Source organism: Tetrao urogallus (assembly GCF_951394365.1).
Source record: "Tetrao urogallus genome assembly, chromosome: 4".
Classification (NCBI taxonomy): Eukaryota; Metazoa; Chordata; class Aves; order Galliformes; family Phasianidae; genus Tetrao; species Tetrao urogallus.
In genome coordinates this window covers 50,296,103-50,318,076 of record NC_136817.1, presented here as the reverse complement: position 1 = coordinate 50,318,076, position 21,974 = coordinate 50,296,103, and the positions used below count along the sequence as shown (strand labels likewise).

Below are 21,974 nucleotides of genomic sequence, written 5' to 3'. Positions count from 1 at the left end.
CTTACAGACACCAGATTTTAACTCGCATGGAAGAAATTGCCAGAGGAATCAAGAGACCCAGAACTTTCAGCCTACTCTGTCCAATCCCACAACATTAGTGGGAATGCATGTTAACAAATTCAAACTAGTGACTTAAATACAAAATGCAGAGGCTCAGAGTTTTATTGCACATTTGTAACTATCTTGAGTTCCACTTCCAAAATGTCATGGTGACTTACCAGTTGACAACATGTTTTTTTACAGGCAAGAGCCAGAAGCAAAAGCATAGCACAGGAGAGCAGCTAAGATTGCAGGAGAGGCAGGTACATTATTAGTAATAAAAAGTTATACAGTCACAGCACTACTAAGTGCTGCAAGGAGACCTACTGTACCAACTTGGTGTGCCAGAAGGCACACAAGAGATCATGAGAAAAGCATTTCCTCGCATAAAAATTTAATGACTAATATCCATGCATGACCAGAAGACGATGCTAGGTTTCCCAGTAGATTTCAGCTGGAATTCTCTGCCTGTATGGGAAAAGCCTTCACACAATGTAATTATAAGAAAACCAGCATCCATCAACAGAAGTCAGTTGAGAATACTTCTTTATGCAATCCTATAAGACAGATATGATCTTTCCTGAGGTTAAAGATGCTGCAAGCTACTACTTGAAAGTTCTTTACTAATTTCTTGCCTCTAAAAAAACAAAAAAGAAAAGAAAAAAAAGGAAAAAGTACCCAACAGAGTTAATCAAGAATGTTTTTTAAGTTCTGTTTTGAAATTCTGGTTTACCCTTGATCTTCCTCAGACAGACTTGCTAATTGTCCTTCAGCATTTTTACGTTGTTATAAATGAGCATAAAGACAAAGAACATAAACTCAAGTTCACAAATCAGGATGGTGGGTAATGAAGTTGGTGACCCATCCAAACATCAGTCACTAAGAGATCAGAATTTGGAGGATTTACTTTGATGGCAGGAATACTATAAACACAGCATATTCTTTCTACTGGCTGATTCTTTCTCAGAAGACGTAAGAATATTCTTTCAAAAGCTACTTATTATTGTCTTTTTCTGCACTCGGTTCCCATTTCAGCTCAGCCAGAATAGCTTTGCTCCATAAAAGTTAACATAAAGGCACTCCCCATTGAAAAATGTTCATACTTCCATTTCAGTAAATACAACTTCTTGATGTTTCAGAAGGCAGAGATAAAAAAAAAAATATTGAGGAACACAAAGATCTCTTACTTGTTGCAAAAAATCTTTGCCTCCCCACCTGTTCAAACAATTGTACTCCACTATTTAGCATTAACATCTTTCAACAATCTGAAAGAAACTTGTAAATGCTTGGGAAAACTCTGCACTTAAGGCATGTGTAAACTTGCTAATGATGTTTCTAACTGCTAAGATATGCTGATGAAAAAGACAAGATAAATACAAAACATTCTCAGACATGTCCCTTCCAGGCATAGTTAGTGGCTTGGGAAAAAAAAAAAGTGGCTAAAAAAGTGCAACCTCATGATTTGGATATGTCTACAGTAACAAAATTTTGCATATGTTTTTGCATGAATTTTTCTTCTCTCTAAGATGCTATGGGAAGGTACTCTGTGAATACAGCTCATAATATCATGGTCAACTGCTCATTCATTGTCTCCTACTTTTAATATTCATAGTTACTATGAGAGACTTATTAACAGAGTTAACTTCTAATGTCAGATCTTTACTTTTACATTTCACCACCTCTTTGCAAAAGAAGCAACAAAAGTTTATTCAAGACAGTAAATGCCACTGAGTAGCATTCTAAAGGAATAAAAATGTACACACACATCACGGGAATATTTTGAAACCAGAAAGTGGAATGTTTTCCTTTCCCCACCCCCCCCTACTTCTTCCTACTGGAATTCCTGAAATAAATAAATAAAAATTATACTGCAAGCATCGTTAAAAGCCAAGCTTTGTTGGTATGCAAATACCAGCAGAAGCCAACAACTAACATCACAAACCTGTTGTATTCATACTCTGAATTAACAGTTAAATGATGAGGAGTTTAGAAATCAGTCTAAGAGACATTATGAAGGGTTTGCTTTAGATACACAGTATAAAACAATTTATTACACTGTTAAGTATTTTATTCTATTTTAGAACAACGTAAAATCTAGTGCAGTTTTGTGCTTTAAGGCTAAGATTTAAAATCATCTTCCCGTGTTCACATGTGCAATCCACCAAATAACTACTGCTTCACACAGATACATTCTTTCCGAGTGGCTACACCATACAATGCATGAAATAGACAAGGTGGCTCTCCTAAATTTTGCCTCATTTTTCAGATAGAAGCACATTAATACATGTAGTTGTGTAAAAATTCCTATATATTTTTGAATAATGTAACCCATTTCTTATAAGCTTTTATTTTCAAAGGACGATGTTTTCCTGAAGATGTGCTTTTAATAGGTTCTAAAAAGTAACAAGATTATCTGTGTTTCACAATTTTAACTGCTGTTTCCCTAATAGAAACAGATCTTTCTAGGATGATTGATTGTCTTCATGAATTTACTATTTTGTGACCATTTTCTCTGCTATGAATCAGGATTTCATTTGATACTGGGGCTAGTGTCTAATTAATTATAACATTTTGGTTCAGAATACATTCAACAGCTTTCATTTTTTTCAGTATAATTTTTGTAACATTTGCATATTTTCATTCTTTCTCATCTATATCTTGGATATAGAAATGCTATATTTATATAGCAGGCCGTATGTATCTAAGAGAATATAGATGGTTAAGAGCATATAGGTTTAGTCTACCAAATGCCTGTCATAGTTGTTCTTAACCTGGGTTATTTCTAAAGCAATAGGATTCATTTCTTTGGAAATAAGTAGAGGCACAGATGATCACAGAGATTATAATGCGCATAATTCTAAAGTTTCCCATATATTCCCTTCTGCATTTTTAACTTGCATTGAAGCTTAATCCTTCTTTGGATAATATGGCATTATTCATTCCAGACCCACTATATTTACAGCACACACACACACACACAAAAATCCACAAAAAGGCACCTCACGCCTACTCTTCCTCTCAAAACCATCCCATAAGTTCTCTGAGGATAACAATTCATCATTAAAAAGAAACAGCAGTTACCTCAATGAAGTTTCAACTTTGCTTGATTCAGGGATTTCTGGTACTGGTCGATGCCTTAATATAAAAGATCGGCTTGTTCTTGGAAATACTTTCACACTGTTCTGTGTACAAGAATCATATAAGTCATTGTCTATCATTTCTCCTTTAAACTTCACAAACGGTGAATGTGTCTCACTATCAGATAGATCCTCCTCAACTGCAAACATCTGATGTTTGTTTTCCTTGTATTTTGTTTCATACGAATGAGTGAGTGAAAAAGGATCACAAAATGCTACACAGTCAGCCAAGTGCTCATCAGTCTGGTATGCAGCAGCTTTTTCCAGCAATGTATTTGACTCGGTATTCATCTTCATACTTCCACTTGCAGCTTTTAGTACACTGTCTGAATTCTGGTATAAACTAGAAAAATCTGAGTTTGGAAAGTTTTCATCATTCACTTCCAATAGGTTTTGCTCTCCAGGTCTGAATCTTTCTTTACCAGTGTAAGATTTGTTAGGAAGTTGTACCAATGATATTGCAGGTATCAAGCCAGATTCATTTACTTCTAAATGGCTTATTGGGGAATCCTTGTCTGAAAATAAATATTGTTTCCTTTCTAAACCTTTCAACTCTTTGCGTTTTAAACTGTCACAGGAAAGAGAATTTCCTTGCATTTTTGAAAGAGCAGTGTCTAACTGCTTAAGTATCCTTCTGCGATGGCCTGTAGGCAATACTCCCATTTGCTGAAGTGCACTGTTATTTATTCCCATACAGTCTGTCACAATGTTATAGCCATGTTCTTTAAAGTTAGGAAGATATTGTCCCAAGTTAATGTTGACCAAAAATTCTTCAATATCAGTGCCACTGCCTGTGGATGACATGATGGCAGCTTCATTCCGAATATTGCCCCTCACAGTCATGTAGAAAAAGTCAGGATAAATGCATAATTAGTAGCAACAGAGCTCTCTTAAATTTGTCATCAGTCAGCCAACAGAAAACACCAGTTTCTCTGAGACACTTCTTCAAAGCACTTCAGTTTTTTTTAAAGACTGCAAACCTACACAAAAGAAAAACAAAATTAGAAGCAAACAAAAGAGACATATCACTGTATTAAAAGGCTTGAATTCACATTAATCTTGGATAAAATTCTGAAAGGCTCTTTGTCACTGGTACAGTAATTTTCTAAAGTTTCTTATCTATGCAAATTTCAAGCAGGTTAAATAACATAACCTCTCCATCCTTTTACAATTGACTGTATAAAGAAACCAGCAAAATCAAAGTCTTAACACAAGTAATAATTTTAAAACATAATCCTAGTGGTTTCAAGATATGAACAACTTATCTTCAGACACACACTTCTACAGAACTTGGATATAAAGGGTAGAAAAAGTGGACTAAGAACAGAGCTGGAACCCAGAGCTTTCTCACTGCCATGTTAGCACCAACTAACAACAGAGGGACTGCCACTACTTTATCTTCTGAGCCTTACACACTCCTTAATGTAGAAATACATTTTCAACAGGAAAAGGGAAAAATCACTGACTACTGCATTTTTAGTGAACTGTGGGTTCAAGCTGTTTTCAAATGAGAATCCCACTGGAAAAGTATCGACCAATACAGGAGTTTGCAGAGAGAGAGTCACTTCTGAGAATTTATGAGGGAAAAAATTTTGCTTAAATTATTTAAAGAACCATAGCCAGAAAACTGTGGAGGCAATCAAAATACACCTCGTGGATCAGGCTCTTCAGAAAACTGCCACGAGAGAGGACAAGAACCAGGTAACTACTAGCTGTTCAGCTTTGGTAAGGAAGCAAATTGCTCAGTCACAAACTGGCAGACACACAGCCAGAGGCAAGTTCTGGCCTTCGTGCAAGGGACCTTCAGTACCTCAAATGTCCATGACAGTTCCTCCTCACTATTTTCCAACTCAGTTTTCGCACTCCCCAGAGTTCACTCACGCCAGCTCTCCATCCTTTCATGGCCATTTCCAAATTCATGATTTACACAACTCAAAGCAGACAGAGAAGCTACCACTCTGAAGGTGTCTGAAACACCCTGAAATCACATGTTCAAGGGCCAGTTTAAGGGCAACAGCAGTCAACAGGGTTGTTTTTTTTCTCCTGTCTTTTCCTGTATACAAAGTAACTTGGCCTTGGGGAAAGCTGCTTACAGTAGCAACTATCCTGGCACACAGGTACTAGCCTTAAGCAATCCAGAGAAGAAGCAGCAGCTTCAGTAGCGTAGCTTAAGACTTAAACAGCAAGCTGAAAGAGAAGATATTACATATATATTTCTCTAATGCCTTTTGAATAACTAAATCATTATTCAGACTTTCAAAAAAGACATAAAAAACAGGGAAAAACAATCTTCACAGAATCACAGAATCACAGAATCACAGAACTGTAGGGGTTGGAAGGGACCTCCTGAGATCATCGAGTCCAACCCCCCTGTCAAAGCAGGTTCCCTACACCAGGTCGCACAGGTAGGCATCCAGGCAGGTCTTGAACATCTCCAGAGAAGGAGACTCCACCACCTCCCTGGGCAGCCTGTTCCAGTGCTCCGTCACCCTCACTGTAAAGAAGTTCTTGCGCATGTTTGTGCGGAACTTCCTATGCTCCAGTTTCTGGCCATTTCCCCTTGTCCTGTCTCCACTCACCACTGAAAAGAGTCCGGCCTTCACACTTATACCATGTACGTATGCATGTGTGGCACAATAAGAGAAAAAAGAGAAGTTGAACAAACCTACATTGTTTTCTGAAATATATATATATAAATGTGGATTACATATATTTATATACACACACACACACATATATATCAACACAGCACTATTCTTACATAAATTTCATTATTTATAACAACTCTCTACATTCTTGCCAATATATTCAGCTTCAGTTCTTGGGCTATATCTTTATCAGCTTTGATCTCTGTTCACAAAAGTTCCAAACAGCGATATACTTTCTTCAATAAGAAAGGCACACAACTAAAACTTCTTTGGAGAGCGAACACTACAGGCCAGTCCAATATCAACCTCTCATAAGACAAGAAGTTTTTTAGGGAGAAAGCTCTCACTGTGTGATTCCTAAGTCAATTCAATTCAACCAGGCTTGGATTGAGCTAAACAGAGCACATATCTCAATCTTCATCCTTCCTTTAAAGACTTCAGGCATCAGTATTTCCTCAAGCTTTTCATATAAGTCCCTTCACAAAACATAAAATTCAACACTACTGCCCGTAACCCCTCGAAACCCCTGAAAAATACATATATAAAGACATATTCTTTACATTCTGTCAAGAAGTTGAATCTATATTCTTAGCATGGAGTAACTACTACAGAAATGACTAATGCAAGCAAAAAAGTCAGGCAGGAACTGTTTGTGTCTCAGTGCTTCATGTACTCATTAAGAAAAAAAAAAAAGTACATGTACTCAAGTATACATATTAAAAAAAAAACCCACTCCAGTGTTAGCATTTCAATCTAAGTATTTCAAAATTGATGTTGAAATTGGTTATCTCAGCAGTTTCCATCCTTCTTGGTTTTGTGATGTGTTTAGGGTCTTTATCCCTGAGGTGTTAGCATTGATTTTCACTCAGTATCATTCTTTCAATCTTTCCACCTTCAGCAATGACAAAAAGTCACTTAGGTAAGCAGCTTTTATTTACTTACACTTTTCTGTATCTAATTACTTTGTTTTCTACATGCAGTAGCTCTGCCCACACCTTATGCTGGAACACCTCCAGTTCTGTTACTTCAGGATCTCAAACAACTTCATATTATCAGTTACTTGGATCCATCTCTCTACAAACCACAACACAATGGATTATCTACTGTAGAACAAACTCTGCTTCCAAATTTGCAGAACATCATTTCTTTTTGCTGCACATTTTGCAACATAGTGCACAGCAGACTGAGAAAGGAAGAAGTTGCTTGCTGCAGAGATATTCCTGACCACAAAATGCCAACAATGCTAGGAGCCGAAGCCAAGGCCATTCTTTGTTTCAGCAGTCATCTCCAGCTGAAGGCCTTTTAAAGAAATTGTACAAAACTGGCCTACCTATACAACTCATTAGGTAGCAAGTTCACTGCCATGTGTTAGTGCACCGGGGGGGAGGGTTATGTTTATTTTGGTATAACTGCTCTCATATGATGTTTTAAGTAACTAACAAATCTACAAACAGGTGAGTGTTTATATCACAGGCCAGAGGATAAATAGTAAAATCATTTCTCACGTTGCAATGTTTTAGCCTCAAAAAGCATACAGAAAAATGGAACTCAAGGAACACCTCATCCAAAATAGTACACTGTTTCCAAGTAATGAGTATCAGTGAAAAAGAATGCATTCTCCTCCATAACTTGAACTGTAGAATAAAGCATAACAAATTTTAAAAAAGGTTGCACAACACTGTATATGAAGATGTAGCAATATATACACATTTATATACTTACTTTCACATCAATATCTGTATCATGAGGGAAATTTAAGTAAACAGTAGTATCTAAGTTTAGTTTATAGTCTGCATCCATACTTTCACTCTCAGAAGCAGTGTAGAATAGATTGTCCCACTGTCTTTGGCAGAAATAAGTATCAAAAACAAACAAACAAAAAAACAACAGGGAAGATGGAGAGGAGGATTTGGTCTTGCCTAAATAAAATTGGTTCATAATACACTCTCATATCCTCCAGTGTAGAGTAACTTAGATAAAAACCATTTGATGAATTTATACAAACGGGGAGACTGCTAGAGTGGGAATACAAAATAAAGCTGCTTGGAAGACACTCAGCTAATCAGTTTTACAAAAATAAGTAAACAGTGTGAAGATAGCTATAGAGAAAAAAAAAAAAAAAAAAAAAGTGATACAAGGAGATCCATCTGGTCTTCTCTTCCAAGCAAATATACTCTTGGCACGTGACTAATTGCAATTTGCTTTGTACATCCTAAGTCTTAGAGGGGATTATTCAACTTTATTGCAGAGATGATGTTTCTCACACCCTCTTCAAAATGATTTTAAGATCCTTCTTCTCTCATTCTTTTGGAAGGAGCTGCAACAATGAGGCAGAAGAACTCAGAGTGGCAGAGCAGCTATTTTTTTTTCCAAAAGAAATCAATAACTACATTGCCCCAAAGAATACAGGACAATACTGGTACAGAAAAGCAATGCATCACTTTCAGGACTCTTCCTCACATGGAGGATATGTTCCTGCATCTAATAGTCTCAAAACCTGTACCAACTGATACAGCCATCACTCCATGAATTCTGAATTGGAAAAACTTTCAGTATGACACTGACTGGAAAATGTGCCATGACAAATGAACCTAAGCTGAAGCAAGCAAGCAAACCAGCTTTTAATTAAACGTGTGAACAAAACGAAATAGCTGAATATAGAAATATTCTTTCTCATTAGTCCATACTCAAAAGAGACTTGCTTTTCTTTTAAGAATAGTACTGATATTAGCCTTAAGAAATTTTCAGAAGCACATGGCAAGCCAACCTCACTTTCAGTGATAAGTTCAACAAACGCAAACAAGTTCAGGCTTGCTCCCAACTTCTGCTCAGCCACATACTAGATAAGTTCCAAATGAAGAGGGGAAAAGAATTAAACAACTACCCTAGGACTTACCAAGGACAGACAAATCTGCCAGCGAATTTCATCTTCCCATTGTACATAACTATATACAAGCGGATAAGATTAGCGGGCTTAGAAGGTCGTAGATCATTACAGATCTTTCCAAAAACCAACACAATGCCATCAGCATGTTGTCTGAATGCTCAGAAAAATTCTCGTGAGTGACCATTCTAAAGGCATTAGACCTTTGGATCAATACATACCAATGAAACCCATGGCAGTCATGCAACTAGAAGTGATTTTTTCCCATAAGCAATGAAGATATCAAGTGCAACTCAACACAGTGCTTGATTAGGAAATATTTTAAGTATATCCTCTGTCAATATGTTTCCTTCTTGTTGTTTTTCGTTGTTGTTTATTCTTTTTTTAATTGCAGAATAACTCTCTTTCAGAGAAAAGTTCAGCAATTTTGCTAGTTCGGAGTCAAACCTTGCTCTGCAAGAAATTCCAGTGGGACAGCTTGTAGACAGCGTGAAGAAGCGTCTCCGGAGCGAGGAAGTGAATAAGCAGCTGAAGGTGGAACCGGCCGGGAGCAATGGGGCGAGTTGCTGCGGCAACACCCGGCGCTGTTGTTCACTCCGAGCCTTCCCTGTAACAGGGAGGGCATCCGAGCGCCCCTCCGGCTTTCTGCAAAGTGAGTTTCATTCGCTTTTCGGGAGAATTCTCAGGAATACGTGGGCAGCTACCGAGAAGTTCGCGTCTAACTTCCCGAAAACTACTCGCAGAGTAAATAAAGCACAGTTCCTCGGTATGCCATTTACAGACCGTTAACATAACCAAGCTGAAAAGCAAAAAGGAAGCAAAGTGCTTCCTAGCTGCTTCCCAATTCTCTCCTGCCAAAGCCCGACTTTCCGAGCGGTTCCCCGTCCTGCAGCACGGCGCTTCGCCCCGAGCTGCCCTCTTACACGCAGCGATGCGGAGGGGGCGCCGAGGCCAGGACACCGGCAGGCGCACAGCGCCCGGCCCAGGAGCTCCGCGCTCGCAGCGCCCAGCCCGGCCCGGAGCCGCCCGTACAGCGAGCAGGCCACCCTCGCACCGGGTACCGCGCAGCCCTGGTCCCGAGAGTTCCACGCCCGCGGAGACCGGTTTACCTCGGTGGCCAAGAACACAAGGGGAAAAAAGAGCTGCGTTTCAGGCCGCTTCACCTTTCTTTTCTCTCTCTGCTTGTTCCTTCCTTCCAACTGCCTCCACACCGCACCCCACCCCCGCGCTGCTCCCGGGCAAGCCGCGCCCGCGGCGCGGAGCTTGCCGCCGCCCGCCCTGCCCTCCCTCCGGAGGCGGCCGCACCTGGGCGCGGGTGGGGAGCGCCCCTCCGCGCGTGGGCCGTGGGGTGGGCCGCCCGTTTCTAAGGCCCAGCCAGCAGACACGGGACTCCCGGCTGGCCCCAAGAGCGATGCAGCCTCGTTGCCTTAGCGCTGGTGGCATTGCCGGTGACTGATAGCTTGATTAAAAACTAAAATAAAATTGTTAAGTTTAAACTACCACGTCTAATCCCCCCACTTGTAGCAACTCGCCCACATCTGCGAATTACTGCCGCGCTGTTGAAGCCAGCCTTATTACAAGCGAGACGGGGAAGTGCTTTCATGCCCTCAGTGGGCACAGTATCTTTCTCCTCATGTATCACCTCTGAGTGTTTGTAACCAAACCCCGGGGCGCACTGCCAGGCTCCCAGCAGCTGAGGTCCGACGCCTGCATTCTACTAAGGCAGAAAGGGAGGGAGGAGCTGCTGGGAAAAGACCGGTAATTAAAGCCGTCATTCAGGAGCAAGCAAACCTGGGTTCTTTTGGCTTCTTCAAAGACTGCACACTGCATGCTAAACACAGCCCTAGCAAACCGCCTTACTTATGGCAAGGCTTAAGAAGTGTTGGTGCCTGCGGAGCACCAAGCTCTAAAATGAGTTCTGGGGATCACACATTGAATGTAAACAACTTCTTCACTCTGTGACACAATTAGAAGTTTTGAAGGTTAGCATTACAGAACCAATTCCATCAGTGCTCAGACACTTCTGAGATCCTGCTGCACCTCCTAGTTTTTAAATGCCTCAAAACCAAAGAATGTAGTCAGTTTTACCTCCTAAGCTTGCAATGTGCAAGCAATTTTTATGGCAAGTCCAACTTTGGTGTAAACTGTTCATTTTGGGTTTATTTATTTATTTATTTATTTATTTATTTATTTTGAAGAAGTTTATAATTTTCTTGACTCAGTTTTCACTAATGTTTTGGCCAAGTCTGGCACAATGTCACTCCCAATTGTTTGCACATGATCCCCAATGTTTTCGAATGTTACCTCACAGATGTGATTCAGGTAAGTAGACTAAAGCTCTTTTTGGACACGGCCTTTCTGGATTGTAATCTAATTACTCACAGATTCATCCAAACACAGATTTGCGTAAGATTTCCAGCTAAGCCTATTCAGAACAGTAAGAATGTCAATAAATGCCAACTTAGAAAAGGGAATCTAACCACAGAAACACAGATTGGTGTTTAAAAAAGCTGTCAGACACTCACATGGAATCCACATAGAAGAGACTATATTCAGCATATTAATATTTGTTCTTTGGTAGCACCTTCCCTCAGAGCATAACATGGTGCTACTCTGACACACTGTGTCTTGCCAGAGCTAGTTATTTTTCTAGACCACAGTATAAAACAACGAAATACAGGATTTTGTGAGGGTTTAAATGCCAGACCTTCTCAGACGCGTTTACATAGAACTGTAGAATCATAGAATCACAAGGTTGGAAACGACCTATAAAAACATCTAGCCCAACTGTCTACCCACTACCACTGCTACCACAAGCAACTAAACCATATCTCGTATCTCCTCATCTAGATGCCTCTTGAACACTGCCAGGGATGGTGACTTCAACACCTTTTTGGGCAAGCCATTCCAGTGCCTGACCACTCTCTGAGAGAAAAAGTTTTTCCTTATGTCTACTCTAAAACTCCTCTGGTACAAATTGTGGCCATTTCCTTGAGTCCATTTTGTTGCCTGAGAGTAGCCAAACCCCTCCTCATCACAGCCTCCCCTCAGGAAGTTGTAGAGTGCAATGAGGTCTCCCTTGAGCCTTCTCTTTTCCAGACTAAACAATCCCAGCTCCCTCATGTTTCTGTTTGCATTAGTTGAATATCCAGAAAAAAATGTCCAGAAATTCAATTTAAGGCATGCCATGCATTTCAGAGTTCAGGATTTTTTTGTCTTTTTCTGGAAGTGCCTAAATGACATCACTAGCATCAGGGAAACCTATAAGCTGTCTTACTCTTTGTTAGAAATAAAGTAGTACAATATATCAGATTCTAAGAATGTTCTCAAGACTCTGGTTTATCTATGGCATATGGTTCTGCCTACTAGAGCATGAAATGGCAGCTTTCTACCAACGTGATAAAGCAGAACTTCATAAAAAACAACAGCAAAAACCCTAAAAAAACCTTAAACAACACCCTTACACAAATCCAAAAGAAAACTAATTCTTTTAATTCTGATATAATTCAGATATGACACAAAGCACAATTCTATTCTAAGGCTTGCTGATATTCTTGAGTATTTAAAATCCACTGGCAGGCTTAAAAACTGCAGAGATTTTATTATCTGATAATTTATTCTTCCCTTGAAGTTCTGTGTTGCTATCACAACATATTGTTAGGTTGGTAATGCTTTTTAAGTAGGTATAGATAAAATTTCAGTTTGGAAATTAATTATGAGTAATAGTAGAAAGATTTCTGCTATATCCTCTAAAAGATATTAGTGCCTTTTTTTATCCTAAAGTAGTTATGGCCATACAAGAAGGTGGTTCATAGTGAAAGCTGTAAGTTAGCCTGTCCACTCAGAATTTTGGTTACATAAACATTTAAAATAATCTTGTATTTTCAGATTATCACTTTATAAGCTAGTAAATGTTCTTCTTCACCAGTATGACACAATGTCTGTTGTGACTTTTTCCATTTATTTGCTTTAAAGACTTTATGTTTGACCTTAATGCAGTTTCTGTTTCCTAAAACTGCTGATGGGGTAGTCCCTTTTAACGTAATCTTTTTCTTCTGTTATTGATATGCTAATTTTGAAACTAATGACATAAAGCTGGTGCAGAAGGCTAATGTACTGCTTACTGATTACATTACAGCTCCTGATTTTTTTTTTTTTAATTTCCCTCACCAATGTAGATAACTGTCTCATTACAGTGTATTTTCTGGCTTATGTATTGTATATTATACTCGATTCTATGTGTAAAATCTTCCATAGGCAAGAAGTTATTCAGATTAACTGAAATACTCTTTCTGAGAATAAAAATACGTAAACGTCAGCAATTATATTCACTCTAAAAGCACCTTTTCTACTGTGGTGATGGATGAGTCAGAAAGACTGAATTATGCTTTCCTCTCAATGGGAGTCTAATAAGATTATAATTCAAAAGACAGCCCTGCACCAATGTGAGATTTCGACAAGTTAAGGAAGGCCCATCAGCTGCCTTTGGCCAAAGCACGCTGTATATTACCCTACATCCTGGCTCTTGAGCTGACTCCCAAACTTGCAGATGGAGCCCCAAGGGCTGCTGATCCTCTACTTTCACATGCACTGATGTGTGCTTCAGTCTGCTGGCAACCTGAGAATTTTGCCTGCAGTACTGCTTTATTTGAATTCATTGCTTATGGCAAAGTAAAAGCATCTCTTATATATAAAAATTCACCTGAGTTCACAAGCTTGAAGATGAAAACAACAGATTTCTTCTAGCAAGGAAAGGAGATTAAGCTCTTGCTTCAAATGAAAGGCATATAAACAAAAACAAAAAAAAAATCGAATTTATAAAATATCAGTCTCTCATTCTAGTTGTCACTTAGGGTTTCTCCAAGTTATCTCTCACTTGAAAAGCTACAGGGGCAGTTTCAACACTCTTTTCAGAGTGCCTGTGTTCAACGTGGGACCTTATCCCGGCACTTCTCTCTTTCATTTATATTTAACGGTTTTCTAGTGGCTTTTGAATACTAACGCAGCTTCAAAGCATGCGGTAGGCTTTTTTTTTTTTTTCCCTTTGCTATTGCTCTCATTTAGGGGACCTCGTTACCTTGACATAGCTTCCTGTCATCTTTGAGAAATCTAATGGAGCATTCTTAAACTTATTTGAAAAGTAATCCCTCTGAGGAACTTTCCATCACATCAAAGTGCTAACTTTTTCTCAAATTCACCTTTTGCGCTGTTCTCTGAATTGTAATGAATCACAGATCATTAAGGTTTTATCTACACAGTGTTGGCTTGCTCACATTCTACAGAAACCACATATGACACATTTAAAGATGCTATTAGTTTTAAAGGTCATTGTTTCAAATACCTCCCTCCCACTTTCATTCTGTGTGCTGCGTGAGAAAATTTGGCACGGAAAGTAATGAAACAAAATAGACATCACAGAACTACTTTTAAAGAAAAACTTTCCAAAGTACAATCACTGTCAATATAATTTCACATTTTTCTCCAGGTCACTGCTTTCTCCACAAGGAATGAGCAAAACAAAACAAAACACAAAAACATTTCATGATGGTTAGCTCACTTTCAGGATTCTGATGCTATGAAGAAGATGAAACTGAATGCTTACTGTATATGCAAATGTAATGTATACAGAAGAGCAATGAAAGTTTAACTCCATTACTGAGGACAACAGGGTAATGAGACTAAGACTTTGTTAGAAGAAAAAGAATAGAGACAAGTGAAAACAAAACACTTTCATCTCATGTTTCTACAGTTTCTTCCTTCCTAAAATTTAATTAAAATTGTAATTAAATAAGTGTCACTTCAATTCTGGATAGCAAAGCCTATCATTTTTCTTACATAATTAAACACCAACATTAAAACAACATCAATCATGTTTAATAACTACAAAATGTTATTGCTGATCACATAAAAAGGCATTTTTCTTTCAAGAATTAGTTTTTCCCAGAGGTTATATTTAGGTTATTATTTAATCTTATAAAATAAGACAAACAGCAGAGAGGCTGTGGAAATTATGAGCTTCTCCAGGTAAACAGCTAATCAGGATTCTGGCCCCTCAGAGACTCAGTGGTAATCTTGTTCTTTCCATATGAAATAATTAGAAAACCGATGGATCACACAAAGTTTTGATTCAAGATAATTCAGTTTTGTATGCATAAAGGAAAAAAACCTTTTAAAGACCAAAACCTGGAATAAATCTTTTCACTTTATGCACACTGGTGTAGAATTCATTTTACATGCTCTATTCAGCTGCTGCAATACACAACTTACCCCTTGCTTATGAATGCTCAGAATCCTGGAGGCCTTCACAGTTTTTGCACATGAAACAAAATCAAAAGGAGATAAATTTAAAAATAAAGGAAAATCCAGTCTAAATTTATGCATTAAACTATTCATTGCCTTTTCTACAGTACACCAAATGTCTACGTGGGCATGAAAAAGAAGTAATGAAAACTGATGAGAGTATTTCAGTGTACAGCCTGAAAAATGCCACTTTTTTTTTTTTTCCATCAAAAATCACTTGTCTTGCACCTGCAGGAAACTGTCCGTTGTAACAGAACAATCAGTAAAAGCAGCTTTTGAGGCACATGAAATGCATACTGCATCATGCTGGATTTCAGGCAGAGAAGGTTTTAGCTAGATCAAGATTATCTCCTGTTGAAGAATACGAATAGGATAATTTATTACCTGGATTTGTATATCTTGCTATTTTTATCTCCCCCTTCATTTTTCTTAGATTTTGTAGGTCTATATTCAAGTACTAAATGGTAGATTAGATGGGCTAGAAGTTCATCTTGCCAGTCAGTGGACTCATGCACCCGGAGTGTAGACTGAAATTTTGTCCTGGTTTCAGCCAGGACAGAGTTAACTCTCTTTTTAGTAGTTGGCATAATGTCTTGTTTAGGACTTAGGATGAGAACAATGTTGATAACACATTGATATTTTAGTTGTTGACGACCAGTGCTTACATAATTCAAGGACATTTCAGCTTCTCGCATTGCCCTGCCTGCAAAGAGTCTGAGGATGCACAAGGACTTGGGAGGAGACATAGCCACTGACATAGGTCAATTGATCCAAGCTGGCCAAAGAGTTGTCCCATAACATGTGGCCTCATGCAGAATGATTAAACTGGGGGAGCTGGCCGAGGGGACTGACACTGCCTGGGGATTGGCTGGGCATCAGTCAGCTGGTGGTGATTAATTATTTTGGAGGTCATTTCTTGCAGTTTATAGTTTAAATTTTTTTTTTCCCTTACTGCCCTGGCTTCATCTGGGATAGAGTTGATGTTTTCTTCATCTGGTATGTCTGGTATGATGCTATGTTTTGGTTTCAGGAAAAAGAACAATGTTGGTAGCACACAGATGATTTAGTTTCACTGAGTGGTGCTGTACTGAGACATTTTGCTCTCTCATCTTCTCATACTGTCCTCCCACCGAGGGTAGCTGAGGAGCACAAGATGCTGGGAGGGGACAGAACCAGGACAGCTGACCTAACCTGGCCAAAGGGATATTCCATACCATATGATATCATGCAAAATAAACTTGAAAAATAGTGGTGAGTTGGCCAGGAGATTAACCGCTGCTTGGGGACTGGATCAGTGAGTGGTGAGCAATTACTTGTGCACCACTTGTTTTGTGCTCACACGTATATGTATATGTACATATATGCATGTACATAGGTATTATTACCTTTGCCATTATCTTTTCTTTCTCTTCCTTTTCTGTCTAAATAAATAGCTTTTAATCTCAAATCTGAGTTCTACTTTGTAGTTTTGTTTTCCAATTCTCTCCCACAACCCGCTGGGAGAGAAGGGAGCAAGCAAAGGACTGTGTGGTGCTCAGGTACCTAACAAGTTAAACCACAACAAATATCTTTGTCTTAGGTCAGTACATAGATAGTATTTTAAACTTGTTAAACAATAATGTCTCTTTTACTATTAAACTGCCCTTATCTGAACTGACATCTTCTTGCACTTTCACCTTGATTCTTTGGATTTCTACCCAAGTCCACTGACAGGGAGTGAGCGAAGACCTATGTGGGACTCAGCTGCCTGCTGGGTTAGACCACAACAAATGTCTTAGGTCAGTGCATTTTATAATATATGTTACTATGGAATATTATTAAACTACTGATTGATAGTTATCATTAATTTATATACAAGACAGTTCATCAAGAATATAAGATTGTTTTCTTGTTTGCTTTTCCAGTTCACCTAAAACTTCTATGAAAGCTAACATAATTGTAGGAGCAAATTTGGGCCAAGCACACTATGTTGCATTTAAGTGAATGTGGGAAAACAAGTAAGCCCTGAGCTGGCTCTTATGTTAGAGTATGAAAGGCGGGAATAAAAACCTTCATACTTATTTTCAAGTATGATGAGATCAATAAAGGAAGCAAAACACATTTATTGTTATGTAGTGAACTTTGCATTATACAAAGAGTATAAAAATAGAATGTACTGTGTCTGCATCACACGGTCTAATTTATTTTCCTAGCAGAGCAAAGTCCACTTAGGTATCAGTTATGCGACAATTTTAAGGTATTCTGAAAAGAACATGTACAAGTCCTAAATGATAATAACTGGATTAAAAATTATACTTTGATCTTCCCACAATAAAGGTCACTACATAAAATGGACTTGAAAGCTCTTTTTAAGGAAGAATATTTTTAAAAATAAAAATGACCCAGATATACAAATTATATATATAGCAATACAGAATAGCAAAATTCAGTGGAGAACTAAGCATTCAGGATGAGTGCACAGCTCTTTTGTTATTAATTCTTTCACAAAAATCTAAATTAAAAAGCAAACCTAAATAAGAAAGTACATAATTCAGGAACAATTCTCCATCTACCACAATATTTCCTGCACTTATTTCTTACACACTGTCTCTTGACTATTTTAATTTTTTTCCCTTTAAATTATTCATCCAGGTGTAGGGCCATATTTTGACAAAGGAGTTATAAGACACCCACATGTCTGTTATTTCAGTACTAATTAGCTGGTATCCACATGTAATGACAAGCATGAAAGATTTGTCTTCATCTACCCCTAGAAGGTTGGTTTTTTCTCTCTTAAATGATAGATTTTGTGAGGCTGGAGATCCACAGTGGCTAAGTCTGTGAGTAACCTCTGATACAATATCCCAAAACTGGTTTCATTTGCATTCATTTTTAATTTTGTGCCTTTTCAGTCAGGTTTTTGGAGTGAAAGCTGAAAAATCTTCACTGGTAAAGCTGACTGTGCTGCAGAATGCAATGACATTATTCCTATCAAGCCCGCTTATTGCTGCTGTCTCAATATTTTCCTTGAAGATTGTGTGCACTATAGTAAGCTTACTCAAATATCTAATCCAGGCTGAATATAAGTTCACAAAAATAATGGCTTAACATGACTTTAAAACTCCAGCATTAAGAGCATGCTATAGATACATCCTGTATTCTGTGATCCTTTGTACTAGATTTTTTAACATACTTCGTTGAAAGGATTTGTGAGGAATCTATCAGAACATCTTATCTTCTTCAGTGTATTTTATAATACATAATCAATATAGGCAGCTTTACATTTTCAGAGAACATCCGCTCAGTTTTCTCTAATGTTTCTGATTGACGTTCCTCACTTTCTTTACCCATCATGTTTTCTGGTTATAGTTTACTAAGTTCAGCAACATCTGCAAAGTGCTCTGAAATCTGTAAATGTGGCCCAGCCTTCACTAGGTGAAGCTGCTCAGGGCTGCAGGTGCATACAAGGCCCTGAAAACTCAGATGGGTTACTTGGGCAAGAGCTTGTGTCAAGTGATAAAAGTCTAACTGTTCCCAAATACTCCATAGTTAGATTGTCCAATGCCTGCCAATACAATAAATAAACACAAACCTTAAATTATAACACTACTCACTGAACACCATCAAAGATAGGCAATAAATCTCAGATATATATTTTTTCATCATTCTTCAGGTAAGAAGAAACACTTATTATTAGAAAAATAGCACAAGCAAGTTTTCATTGTCCAAATCCATGACTAAAATTATAGTAAGACAGGGACTTATTTTCATTTGAGTAAAACTCTATGCTAAACAAACTACTGAATTTAAATATGTCCAAATAAATCATCAAATAACCTATTTAAATATTCTCTTTGCTACTGGAAAAAAAGATGGAAAATCAACTGTAACTTGAGTGGTCACTACTACCTCATTTTATTTTGTGAGACCTGATGTATAAACATGTTTGTAGAATTGAAATGTCTCTCAATACCAGTACTTGTGTAATAACTGCTTCAACAAGAATGTAGCTTACCCAGTTATCCCTACAATAAATTCTTATGCAGACTGCTGCATAATGACAGAAAATTATACCTTATAGTACTTCATACTTTACAAAGTTTTTTTTTGCGTGTTTCACTCAAGTTTAGAGAACATGAGTGCAATTTTTTTTCTCATAGGACTGATATTTTTTCTTCAACTATACATTAAAAACTGAAAACAGTTTCTCTTCTCCTATCGAATGCATTTTAGGAAATGTAATTTCTAAACTAATTTATCTACTGTTTCAAATATGCACAGACAATTTACACAGTTAGCATGCATTAACCGCAGTAGAAGTTGTTACAATTTTTGTCTCATCAAAACAGTTTGCTTATGGCAAAGAGCATGCATCTAGATCAGGTCCTATCATACCTTCTTAAATTGTACTTATAAAAGTGTGTTGTAGCAGTAGCTTCTAGAAATCTCTGCAAGATTTGATGAGTAGTCATATTCTCTAACAGAGATATTTCAAACAAAAATGTTACTTTTTCAAAATCAGATCTTATTTTACCATTATTCAAACTATTTTTTTTTTCAGAACTCATACCTGCACATTATTAATTTATTAAAATATTCTGAAATATTCAAAGCAAATACATATACTGGAAAAGATGTAGATTTTTTGAATCTATATTATATCCAGAGGAATAATATAGAATTATACAAAGAAGATGGTGCATGCAATAGTACATGGTAAATACATAATAAAGTATTTTTGCCCCTCTTCTTTTATTTTTTTTACACCTTCCAAAATTTTTGAGTGGGAAGATTAGATTTTTCTATCATATGTGAAAGTATATGCTATTTTCAGAGTTCCATTTATCCTAGGAATAGAAGAATGTAGTGATGTTGGATCAAAGGTAAATAGGTTGGTGATTCATATAATTTCTTGTTTTAGCTGTGTAGTACATTTTCAGTATGATCAAGCAAACCATAATGAGTCAAAAGGAAATTCCCTTTTGAATTTAATAATTACAGCTGATTTCAGTCCATTCATTTGATTAAAGACACTCAGTATCTTTCATTGTTATTTTTAACATTTTTACAGTGCTTTACATTTTCAAAGCACTCTGCTGACATTATCTGATTAGTCCTCATAATGCTCATACACTGTTTTAAGTGTTTTTATATCCCAGTCCCATTTTAATTGCTATTAAAATCTTCATTAATTGTATTTATAATGGGTCATTAAAATGAGTGTTTAGTAGGAAAGCCTCATTACCAAGAATTTGTATAGCATATTTCTTAAACTGTAAAATATTTTGGTGTATGTGACACTTCAGATTTAGACCAGCACTGAAATCTTCCGAGAAGGATGTCTAGCTAGTCTTCCTCAGGGTAGCACAACGCCAACTTGTGTTGGTGTTCCTCCGCCTCTTTTCACTATCAGTCTGGGGAAAGTTTTGTTTCTCAACAAGCTGGGTGAAATGAAAATCAATGCAAATAGTGCCATTGGGATACCACCTACTAAAGTCAATGAAAAAGCAGCATAGGAGTCCTGATGGCAAAGCTTCTTCCAGGAGCATGTGGTCATGAGACCCTGAGAAAGCAGAGCTGCTAGCTTATGTGGGGTACTAAAGGACTGCCTTTTTGTTTTTGTTGTTAAGTTTATTGGCTTGTTTTTGTTTTTTCCCCATGAACAACCTACAGCCAGTTCTTGACCTTACAACTAAGTTTAGAAAGCTTACATTTTTAAATTTGTTTCTTAGCTTCCAAAGTGTCATACAAAATTCCAGCCAGTAGTTGTTTGATCTAGCTATTTGTCCTCTTGTTTTTTAAAACATTTCTTCCTCTGTTATGTAAATACAATCCAGGAAACACTTAATGTTTCTTCACTTGTCTATTTTTTTTTAATTGCTAGACACAAAATCATATTTGTAAATCCTTGTATTTCTGAAACCTATGTATAACAATAATGCATCATCTAGAACATGTGATACATTGGACCTGTCCCACCTACATTGTGTCTCTGAACAAAAACAATGTACAGTTTTCTGAAAATGCTGTTAAGTGATCTACAGTGTTTAATGCTAGCTCACAATGAAAAGCTGCAATTGAAATACTTCTTGATGGCGGTGACTATATAGTTATGGATTCATAATTAGGACTTAATTTCATAGGCACCAATCACGTACAGCATTGAATTTAGAAATTGCTCAGAGCTCCTGAAATGTCTGTTACTTAACTGGGTTATATAACCTCCCCACCTATGTTCTTAAATGTGTGTGCTCTACATTGGCATCTCTTGGAAATTCTTGCCCTTAGTCACACCTGAGCCACTCCTTTTTGTCACCTAGTAACTTTCTAATAGTCAACATCAACCCAGTTTCTGAGCTAGAGCTTAATTTTTGAAGTGCCAGTGGAATACAGTATTTTTTTATATTCTGGGTGAGTTACAAATAGTAAACAGCATTGCCTGAACAAAGGACAACATCTTTTGAAAGTGTTTTAACAGAAGAAAAATTGCAGCAGTACATTCTGAACATAAAATGGAAATGGCAGAAAATAAGATTACACCTTCTGCTGACAAATCAGGAAAAATCCTGCAAAAAATCTGGCACCTCAACTTTCTAGGAGGGCAATTGCTTCTGAAAAGAGATCTGAATAATGAAGAGATAGTGGAATATGTGCAACAACTGATCTCTTCAACAGAAGAGCTGAGTGGATCTCTCAGCCAACAGCTGGAGAACATTACAGAAAATCTTCAAGACACTTTCCACTTGCTGAGTACTCTCCTTGACAAACACAAGGAACTGACTGTCAGTCCAGGCAAGTATGGAAAAGCTACCCTGTGAAAGGAACGGACTGGGTGTACTGGATAACAATTTCTGCTGTGCAATGGTACTGGATGGATTTTAATGTTCACTTGTTAGTATTTCAGCATTTGACCATTCATTAGAACAAAGTAATTAATATTTCAAATATTATATCACTAACTATTTTGTGAGACTCAATATAAGATTC

At 37.5% G+C, this 21,974-nt stretch overlaps 1 protein-coding gene across 1 annotated transcript in view; it reads right to left on the bottom strand.

Annotated features, from left to right (window-relative positions):
* Positions 1-4,028, bottom strand: part of ARAP2 (ArfGAP with RhoGAP domain, ankyrin repeat and PH domain 2) — a gene marked incomplete at its 3' end in the record, with an annotated part of 110,432 nt that extends 106,404 nt beyond the window's left edge. The window contains exon 1 of the mRNA XM_079534466.1: positions 3,121-4,028. Within this exon, the coding sequence (XP_079390592.1) occupies positions 3,121-4,019 (899 nt within the window). The 5' untranslated portion in view covers positions 4,020-4,028. The remainder of the gene's footprint in view (positions 1-3,120) is intronic.
* Between the last annotated feature and the right edge of the window lie 17,946 nt (positions 4,029-21,974).